The sequence below is a fragment of the Malus sylvestris genome, chromosome 16, assembly GCF_916048215.2.
Source record: "Malus sylvestris chromosome 16, drMalSylv7.2, whole genome shotgun sequence".
NCBI lineage: Eukaryota > Viridiplantae > Streptophyta > Magnoliopsida > Rosales > Rosaceae > Malus > Malus sylvestris.
In genome coordinates, this window is record NC_062275.1 from 8,320,405 (window position 1) to 8,331,801 (window position 11,397).

Genomic DNA, 11,397 nt, shown 5'->3' on the forward strand with positions numbered 1-11,397 from the left:
ATACAAATTCTGAAAAATGTCACCATCTGAATTACCAATATTACGTCGTGACTGCGCTACAAAATTCTCAGCATCCCGTCCCGTTACAATGAATTTGAATGGGGACGAGGCGTTAGCTATATTTGAGGTTTTGGCTCTCGAAACTAAACAGTCTAAAAGCTCAAGGCTTTCACCTCAGAGAGAGTACAAATGATGATTTATCATATGAATATACTCTAAATGACTTTAACAGATCTATACAAAGATCCTCATAACGGTTGACCAGTTCATCGTTTCCGTTGAACCATTCCAGTTGTAGCACTTCGCGTCCTCAGGAGTGCCGAACTATTCAAAGTTGGAAACCCAAACCCGAACCAACCAGAACTGGAAGACGCATTGTTTGTGCCTTCTGGAGCACGAAGCTCATTGGAAGCCTCGCCACGATTTGAGGACTCAACCACTTCCAAGATTCCACTATTCCCCTGAAACGACGGGAGATGGATAGGACTATAAATACCTCAACCGAAAATGAGACAAAGTCAAGTAAGTGAAAATTTAAACAATTGTAGAGTTGGTTTAAGAATAGAGGTGTTAAGCCTCCAACCAATTCAATATATTATCTTAATAAGATAGCATATCGAACCACTATACACACTTTGAACATCAATCTTACCCTTGAGGGTGATGCTGAGGGTAGCTCAAGCGCTGGCCTCGAGGCCTTCGGTGGTGTCACCAAAGATGAGGGGGAGGCTGGTGGTAGTTCAAGAACTGGCCTGGAAAAACTGGATGGTGATGCCTGAATATTGTGGAAATCAGAGTCAATAAAATGCCAAATGAACAATATCAATTGAGGCTCATTCTGATAAAGTAACGTTACAAAACCATAAAAGTAATAAACTCTGAAAAAACGAAAAAATTAATGTTACACAAAGCAGTACCACGGAAAAGTAACGTAAGATGACTACAGAATCAGACATAAATATCAATCTTCCAGTTATGCAGGAAATAATCAGTACATGCCTGAATGCGTTCGGCGTTTATGCCCTTTTCCATGTTCAGGGCATAGTCACATAACTTCCATACTCCACCGGCAATTTCACCCTAATTAGAAGTCAAAGGCCAGGCTGTCAGTACAAAACAGTATTCAAGGGTAGAGAATAACAACTCATAAATCAAAAGAGTTAACTACTATATACCTGCTTCCCTTCGATTCTATTAATTTTTGTTTCCTGAGACCAAAGAAAAATAAGGGATATGATTTTCCATTTTCCATCCATGAATATACTTTGTGAGAGATGAAAAGAAATAATAAAACAATGAGTCACCAGAGTCAGCACTGCATGGTGAACTTTTTTAAAATCTCTGCTAATGGTATCCGTCCTTCCTTGTAGTTGAACAACCTATAAATGGCATAGAAGGTTTCTTGTTAATGAACTTGAATCACAGAAATACAAACAAAACTACTCATTAATATCTAACATACCCACCTCCTGTTGTGTCCTAGCCGTATTTTCTATACTTTCATCCAAACTACATTCCACATTATCAAGTTGGGAAGACAATTTCCTCTGAGTGGTCTGAAAATCAAACAAAATATCTACAAAGTTAGACACTTTTATTTTTCATTTCTAATTAAAAACATATTAAAAGAAAAATCAATCCAAAAGCATGACAAACATAACAGGTTCATAAAATTTTCTTGTGAATTATGCAGACTTTCATGAAACCACCAGAAATAGATGAAATCATCTAATCACACAAGTTCGTCTAAATCACAAAAGTTTCAACCACAACCAAGGCCTTTTGGAAATAAATCAAGTACCTCATAACATGGATGGTTATATGTGGACTTAACAATTTGCTCATAAAACCCAACCAAATGTTGGTAATTTCTAAATTCCAACATTTGCCCTTCAATAAAATTTATAAAATAATGAAAAACTAAAGAAACCCAACAACCATCCGCCATGCCCAACCGGAACGACAACGTCAACTTCGTTAAGTCTTACAACCATCAGCCCCTGCTCTCATCTCTTGCTTTCACTCTCTACACTATCAAAAATCTGAATGGAATGGAGGGCTGCGACCTCACAGAGAAAATTTCTGCACCTGGTCCACCATCGCAGAGAGTTTGCCAGCTAGGTAGGGGGTGGCTCATTTTTAGTTTTATTTATTTTGTTTAGGGAATTGAAACTTATGAAAAATATATAAATAAATAATAGATGGGTCTAGTGAGAAAATGGTTGGGTCCATATAAAATTTTACCGACAACATTTGGAAGAGACAAACACTTGACTTGCAACAGAATATTCATGGCGTAGACATATAGTCAATGTGAAACCCTAATTGAATGGCATCACTGAAGACAGAAAAACAAAAGCTCCTCTCATTCTTGAGAAAGCACTTAACATAACATGAAACAACGTAACAACCAACTTATTACATAGTGCACCATGTCAATTCCACCATTGATACAAGACACATTCCACCATGGATACAAGACACAATATTTCACTTGGTAATAGAAAAAGTAACATCAGAAAATCAATAGCAAAAGAGAGAGAGAGAAGACTTGCCGAAATTGATGTAAACAGACTCTCAAGCTGTTTAGCTACAGAATTGGAAGCATCAGACAAGCTACGTCTTGTTGCAAACATCATGTCAGGAAGCTTCCACCCCTGCAAACATACAAGAAATGCACATATATAATAAACAACTTTGACAAGAGAGAACAGAAGAAAACAAAGTTTGATCCCCTAGTTAATTTTTTTCAAAAATAATTTGTTTATCAAACCAAACAGGTTGAGATTTTGGAACGATACCTATCATAATTACAACCTTTTAAAAAATTATGATTTTTACGCAATAAACACCCTACAAACACAGAGTCCTTGAGAGCATACTCAAAATTCAATTCTAAATTGTTAAATGATTCATCTACTTTAGATTTTGTACGCTATGACACGAACACTAGAAGATTATCAAGTTTAGATACAACGTCCCACTAGACAAAGGCAAGCAATCCTTAGCAAAGCTAATATCAAGTAAGCAAAGTGTTTGTTTCAGTAACCATTTTGATTAATGGATCCTACTAGATGAAAAAGAATTATAGCATCCCAAACAGGCATAGTTGGATGGACCAAACAAATGCATGTAAGGAAGTTAATAGGATGGTTATTAATGCCAAATCTCTTCCGAGACCCGGGCCTTTTATCATAACTTCTGCTCGTTGTATACCTTGATCCACTACTTGGATTGTTATTTATAGTAGATCATATCAAAATGTCAAGGAGAAACATAAAGGGGTTGAATCCATGTCTTCACTGGTAGTACTTATTATTTAGCAATTGTAGTAGATACCAAAACTGAAAAGAACCAAAGTATCTAGTGGCTGAAGTTTGATGTCTTCACTAATGTAAAAGAATTCACAAACAGATATCAGTACTACATTTTCAAGTACAAATTTTTCTCTTTAAAGCTAAACAAGTTGGCCACAGAAGTCATAGATAAATACTAATAGTCATTTTTCAAATCAAGAATGTTATTAACGTCCACAATTTAGTGATAGGTAGAATTTGGAAATAGAAGTTTGATCAGTTGGCCCAAGGGGAAGCTTTAACCTCTTTATTATATCGTACTAAATAAAACCTCTTACCTTCCACCACAAGTAGCCATATCCAGCGGCTACTACAACAATAATTATACCATATTTGCTAGTACCTGCAGTAACCAAAACCATGTCACAGAATATCACAAACTGATAGTTACAGAGCTATATACACAACAATAATTATACCATATTTGCTAGTACCTGCAGTAACCAAAACCATGTCACAGAATATCACAAACTGATAGTTACAGAGCTATATACAGAACATATAACAATAAATTTTATGAAAACTTTGAACTTGATTAATAACATATATTCATGCTCATCTAGCTGAGCCATAAGATGTTTACAAACTGGATGAAAAAATAAGATACAAAAACCACGCAATTTTGTTAGTTTATTAAGGTTTTGTTGGTGTGCGAGCTTACTAATCCAGACAATAAATAATCATGTTCAGAGGTCAAGGGAAGGTAATCAAAACCTGTTCGACTCATAGTTATAATTGTAACTGGTGGTCGACTTGATGCTATTATCTCCAGCTCCTTCCGTAGGTTGTTCATCTGTAAAATTTAATTATTTAATCACATTATGCCATCCGCTAAAATACGAAGCTCCAATAATGAAAGCACACAGATGCTGACCGAGAAAAAGAAAAGTCGTTGCTCAATGTGTGTCGTGAGGCATAACTGTTCTAGTACCCAACTACTTTAAAAGCAATTATATGTAACAAAAACTCTAGAAGAAAATATGAAACCTGAGCCATCAGAGAGTCATTGTGTGGTTTATTAACCGCCGGAGTATTATCACTTCGTCTAATTTGTTTCCAAGCAATCTGTGGTAAAAACAAATACTATAAAATCTTGTGGTCGTAATGATATACAGTAAAATTTATACAATTTAAAGAAAAGCAAGATACATTAAAACTGAAGATTTTTTTTAAATATAGTTTAAAGAATACAGCCAAGCCCAACAAAATATGCATATTGTATCCTGATAAAATCTTATAGTTGTAATGACACACAGATTTCCCTATTGTCCTAATCTCTTCTCAAAAGCCCTCAAGAACATTGAACCTCTACCCTCTTATCCTGATTGATATAAATACTCAGTCCTTGGATGCAACATCACCACCTGGTAGCATGATCAATATGTAATACATTGGATGCCACCCATACATAGACTTTAAAACAGCAAATTTGAAGTGCAATTTTTAACATATAGAAACAAAACAGAAGTAGCATGAGAAACTACCTTGAAAGCACCAGAGACAACATCAGATACACGTCCTTCTTTTGCAAGAACTGAACCAAGAATGCCTAAAAAGCATACGAAAAACCAATTGATTAGAAATACATGCTCTTCAACTAAGACAGCATAAATTAACAATTTTACGTCGAACCCCACAATTGCAATAAGTTGGTTCACCAATCACGAGAAACTACCAATAAGAAGACCAACCCAGATTGATTAGAACCCTTTAGATGAAGTCAGGAGCTAGTACTCGAATGGGACTGGACAGGTGACAAGCGGGCATGAAAAATCGAGAAGCAAGAAAGCACATAACCACACAAGAGGAACCCTTTCCCACCTAGTTTTAAAATACCCAAAAGCCTACACTTTCACGTTTCACAGCATACCGTCCAATTCTCCTAAAAATACCACTAACCCATATGACAAAACAGAGTCTTGGATAGTTTAAGCACGACTTAAGCTCCTCAATAAACATAAAACACTGCATATTTTTAATCAAATGCAAAAACCAACAGAACTAATATGGCCCGGATACTCAAATACCAATACAGCTCCACTTTCACACTCTCAGACGCCTTTCTCAATTGCAATGTCGGATTAACAGTACATTCAAAAGAACGCATACTTCCTCCCAGCTAACACCCAGCATCCCTTCAGTGTTCCCAAATGATAGAACCAGGGTTCATCGAAAACCCTAACATTTTTCTTTTTGACAAACGATAGCAGTGGGTTGAATTGTTAAATGTTAGGGGGAGGGAGGGGGATCGAACCCGCACCAGGTGCATGGGCATGATTGCTTTCTGCCAGTACCATGCCCAAAATCAAAAATTAAAAATAATACACCAGTTCGGGACTCAATTACAACGGGGTTTCGAGAACATAACAAAATAGACTGCTATGGAGTTTGAGATACTACAAAATTGAATGAGTAAAAAGCGGAACGAGGGATTTGTAGGAACCTGCGCCGACGAGAATGGTGAGCTTGCCTAGAGGGAGAGCAGCCATCGACTCTGATTATATTTAGGTATCGTCTCGCGGAGACTAAACTGGAGAGCGACAAGGCATCGAAGCTCCTCCTCCTTTGGAGATCACAGAGCTGGTAAATTGTTTCACAAGAAATCGAATTTTCTCTCTTTCCGAATTACGGGTATTTTCTCCCTCCCTCCCTATACGAGGAAACTGAGAATCGACTACTTCTGTAGAGCAAGGGCGACAACCCTATTTCCGCCCGTGAAAGCAAAATGACCTTGGGCTCGATTAGTAGTACAAAGGCCCTTTTTAAAATAACTTTTACTCGCTATTCAAAGATGTAATTTACAAGAACGGGTTTATAGTTAGAGCAGTTCCACTGGGGACTCTTTAGGCAAGCACCCAGCTCAAGCTGGTCTTCATGCCAACCCAGAATCGACAGAGCCATGGACCGGCCCATCTGACGCCAACGTTGCGTCGAAAGGCATTTGAAATCTTTTTTGCGCCAGGCACGTGCGATTCACACACGTGTGGCCGCGCGTCCCGACAACAAAAAGTGGGGGTGGCCCACTAGCGCAGGCGCATTGAGATGATCAGATGGGAGGTCACGTGTTCGTTTCTAGGCCGTTGGATTTCCAACAGTCAAAAAATTTTGATTTTGAAATTGATCTGGATTTTTTTTTAATTTATTTATTTTTCCTATAAATACCTAACCCTCATATTCCACCTTGCACCACATTTCAATATTTTCAACAATTTTTACCTAAGCTTTCATATAATTTTTTTAGAGAAAAAAATGACTACGTGGAAACTCATCGAAAATCTTACTTTGTGTGAATGCTGGGTTCACACTACTCATGACCTGATTACGGGTAATGAGATCGATAAGCGAGAAATATGGAGTAAAATTACGAAAGCATTTTGCGATGTACATGGAAAAGGCGCCAGAAGTAGTCAAGGTCATCTAGGTCATTGGAAAAAACACTCAACGCATCCTCTACTTGTTGGAAAAACACCATCTCTCATGCTTCCGGTAATCTGTGTAGTGGGACAAGTTTAGCGGATCAGGTGACAATATTTTTATTTATTTATATGCATTCCACCCACATCAATATTTTAATTTATTTATTTGTGTTACACCCACATTTTAAACTATTGTCTTATCCCACATTTATAGACACTACAAGCACAAGCATTCTACAATGCAAAGAACCAGAACAAATAATTCAGCAAATGGGAATGTTGGCAAATTGTCAAAGATTGCCCCATATACAAAATTGTGGCAACTAGTCCAGAAGTTGTCATGCACGGCACAGTTCGCCATAGGCAAACACGGCCGAACAAGAAGACGACACATTTGAAGAGGCGGAAGGGATGCCTGAAGAAGTGTCGGAGACCCAACCGACTCGTCAGTCCCTCAGGCCTCAAGGTAAAAAAGTAGCTCTTTCAAAAATGACTACACCAAATATATGGATGAACTTGCTCGTCAAGGTGAACTGAACATGGCGCGAGAAGTGACTAGAGATGAGGAAAAACCTGCTACTATGGCAACAATATTAGCAGCTACTGAGAGACGTGATGCGGTGGCTGAGAGATAAAGAGAAATACTTAATTGAGAGAACGAGATGATTAGAAAAGCACTTAATCGAGAAAATGAGATGCTTAAAGGAGAAATGATGGCTCAAACAAATCGTGACAGTATGAACAAGCCTCTAATAGGACTGCGTCCAAATTCAAAATATTTTTGGACTTCGGAAAAAAGAGACGTGGTGCAAATGAGGCGTGCAAGAGATGCGGAAACAAGTCGAGGGGGTTCTAGCTACACAAATCCTAGCAACGAAGATCATAGCACCACATATCCTAGCTCCACAAACTTTGTATAATTTCGTATTTACTTTTAGTACTTTATGTAATTTCGTCTTTATTTTTATTAATAGATGTAATTTCTTATTTATTATTTGTACTTTGTGCGACACACTCCAACCTAAATCGAGGCATGATGGGCGTCACGTGAGGGTGACGTAGCCATGTGCGTCGTACGGAAGTGAAGGTGATAAGATAATGGGGGTAAATAAAAACCAAATTGACTAACTTATACTAGACCTGTATATAAGTACGAGTGGAAGTGTTAAGAGTGTAGATACACATAATCAGAGCGTAGGTACCAAGGTGCAGTCCAATAGGCTAAATACTAATTATACAGGATATGAAAGAAAAACCCTACATTGATGGATGTCTGTCAAAACCGCCACAGAGTCCTCGTGAGTCACCAACACGAACTTCTATCTAGAACCTGGAGGAGCGCAAAACAGAAAATGTGAGTGGACAAAAATAAAACTTTTCAAAATCATTTCACTTTCAAAACATATAACCTTTCACTGTAAAACCCGTATAATTTCCCATAAAATAATACATACATATATAGAAATCATGCTCGAGAGTAGTGAAAACTGAGTATATGCCATGTCAAGTATCTCAACAATGAAATAAGTAAGCCAGGTGAAATAAATCAATGTAAAATAATATGCCAGCTGGAGTCACCTAACGTGACCTGTATGGCTGAGTTTATAGCTCATCAATCAAATCATGCACACGAGTCGGAACCACCTAATGTGGTCTGTACGATAGGCTGGGTGTAAATAAATACGCTCAAGTGCTACGATCACGTGAAGGCTGTGCGAAATATCACAAGTCACCTACGAGTTGGAACCACCTAATGTGGTATGTACAACAGGCTGACACCTGCTTTGGATCCAAGGTGAGCGTGTGGTGTGGGAGGTGAACGATCACGTGAAGGCTAAGCCCTGGCCTCAGGCGGAGCACTAACACCGGGGTGCAGGATAATGAACACTAAATGTATCTTAACATAATCATACATACTGCAATCACTATCATCAATATGTACTCACTTGAAGCTTACCTGTGCGTCCGCAGCACCATGCAATAATATGCATATACTAAAATGTAATGCAATCGACATGGCATTTAAAACATAATTTCATTTAAAAAAATTTCTAGGAAAATCTAAATCATAAATACGTGTATATATATATATATAGAAAACCAACAGGATACTCACTGATATGTAGTTGGGTCGTAACCCCTGAGTCTCACCTGACTGCGCTCATCCTCTGGAAACATCTCACTTATATGTGAAACAACTAATTTAACGTTACTTTTAAGCACATAATCAAAACCATATAATAACTTCTCATATGTTACTCAATTGGGGTGTTTGAATATACCATCGTGGCCTACTCAACACCATGAGCATCCCCATATTTTTAGAATAATTTTTCGATGACCCACGTACTGGCCAAGGCACAGCCACACGCATAGGCCATGCGTAGGCACGTGCCTAGCACACGAACGGAATCTTTAATGTCGTTAGGGAATATTTCGTTAACTTTACTTGACACCGTCAGTATATTCCGTCATAGTTGACAAAATATTCCCCTTCCTTCTCCGGTGGTTCGCCAAATTCCGGCACCGATCGCCGCTGCGTCGCAGGAAACTCAAAAAATTTCAAATTTAAATATCTCACTCAAATCTCAACCAAATTTTACAAACTTTACGTGGATTTGAAGCCCTGAATGAGTAGAATATGTTCTTACGACTTTGAAGTCCTAAAACTGTTGGGAAATAGTTAGAAAATCCTTCGATATTCCGGTCAAAACTGCAACTTAAGGAACTAACCTATCCCGACGTCCAAAACCTTCCAAAACTTTTCTATGATCTATGTGAAGTTGTTTTAAGACTCCCTTGAGCCTTGAAACTCCATGAAACGTCCACGACCACGATGAAGTAGCAGAGCACCTCGTTAGAGCTCGCGAGTTCTCGGCTTTCCGAGTTCTTTTCTCTAAACTAAGGGTATGATTAGGTTCCTGAACTTGCAAGGAACTCGAAAGTGACCTCCACTAGTTCGATCTGTGCAAGATGAAGATGGTTGGGTGTATGTGTGTACGGACTGTACAGACGAATGAAAGATCGAGATAAAGGGTGAGGGTATGTATGTGTGTGTGAGTGTGTGCGTGTGGTTCGAATTAGGCATAGATAAAAGGGATCTTAAGCCCTAATTGGGCCACAATATTTAGGGCTTTCATTTAATCCAATAACAACCTAAAATTCTTAATTGGGTCCAAAATTATGGGAGATATGGTGATTGGTCACTTCCTTTGGCTCAATTATACAATCGTTTATTCGTAACATTTTCGTTATAAACCCAACTTGGCCCTAAATTGTGTACTCTCGTGACATCGAGTATGATTTAATTACATCCGTGAAAAAATAATTTAAAATTGTCTAGGTATATCCATGTCACAAGGCCAACGAGGGCAAAATAGTCATTTCCCACAATTAAGGATAAAATATATAATTATTTGGGACAGGTCGTCACATTGTGTAATTTCTTATTTATTTTTAAAACTTTATGTAATTTCAAATTTATTTTTGGAACTTTATTTAAACACATCAAATAAGATTACATAAATTCACCAACTAAATTAAAAAAAAAAAACCCCAATAAAATTACATAACCTCACCAAATAAACTTAAAAAAAAACACACTAAATAAAATTACATAAACTTTAAAAAATACACTTTATTCTTCAACCAGAAGCTCATTTTAATTATCTTCACGTTGTTGCAATCCCCACTGGTGCTCAATCAAGTCATTCTGGCGGCATATGTGTCAGTATGGCTTTTGCACTGAAGTGTACCACTCAACGATCAATTCATTGTAACATCCATCACTTTCTAACAGCTCGTGTTGCACAGGATCTTCGGTTCAGTCATGAGCATAGTAGATACGTGTTCTTGAGTTGTTCATCGTATCCGGATCGTATTCATCGATGGCATCATAATAATACTCATCTTCCATAATCATGTTGTGGAGAATAATACACGTCATCATGATGGATCGAAGAACCTCGACATCAAACATTCTAGTAGCAGCCCTGACAATCGCCTAATGAGCTTATATAATACCAAAACAACGTTCCACATCCTTCATACACCCCTCTTGACATTTTGCGAAGTGTTCTTCTTTTTCACTCTGTGGATGTGGGACTGTTTTGACAAACATTGACCACCTTGGGTAAATGTCGTATGCAAGGTAGTATGGTCCATCGTATTTATGGCCATTAACCCAATATGTGCATCTCAGTGCTTTTCCTTGCAATAGTTCGTCAAACACTGGAGATTGGGCAATAACATTTAGGCCATTTTGAGCTCCTGAAACACCAAAAAAAGCATGCCAAATTCATGTATCAAATGAAGCCACCGTTTCCAAAATGATATTTTTGGCTCATTTTCTGTCGCCATAAGCTCATTGTCATGCACTTGGACAGTTTTTCCAAGTCTAATGCATGCAGTCGATGCTTCCAATCATGCCAGGGAAGCTTCGCATCTCACATTTCCTCAGAAGCCTTCGCATGTCCCTTAGCGTGGGTTTTCGAAGGTACTCATTAGTGTAGAGCGCTTCAATTACAGAGCAAAATCGCATTAGGGACTCCAGATGTCACATCTCAGCCCGGGTCCACCACATCCCGGGCCCATTCCACCACCGTAGCATGATATTGTCTGTTTTG

General features: G+C 38.2%; 1 protein-coding gene across 1 annotated transcript; it reads right to left on the reverse strand.

Moving 5' to 3' along the window:
- Positions 1-7: 7 nt before the first annotated feature.
- On the reverse strand, positions 8-6,077 carry LOC126608939 (uncharacterized). Its single transcript, XM_050276951.1, has 12 exons — positions 5,800-6,077; positions 4,841-4,905; positions 4,344-4,421; positions 4,071-4,149; positions 3,635-3,699; positions 2,556-2,657; positions 1,467-1,556; positions 1,305-1,379; positions 1,176-1,208; positions 1,000-1,080; positions 653-775; positions 8-461 (listed from the first exon to the last, which is right to left on the reverse strand). Exons 1-12 carry the CDS (start codon positions 5,843-5,845, stop codon positions 267-269), a joined length of 1,032 nt encoding a protein of 343 aa, XP_050132908.1. The 5' UTR covers positions 5,846-6,077; the 3' UTR covers positions 8-266.
- Positions 6,078-11,397: the final 5,320 nt, after the last annotated feature.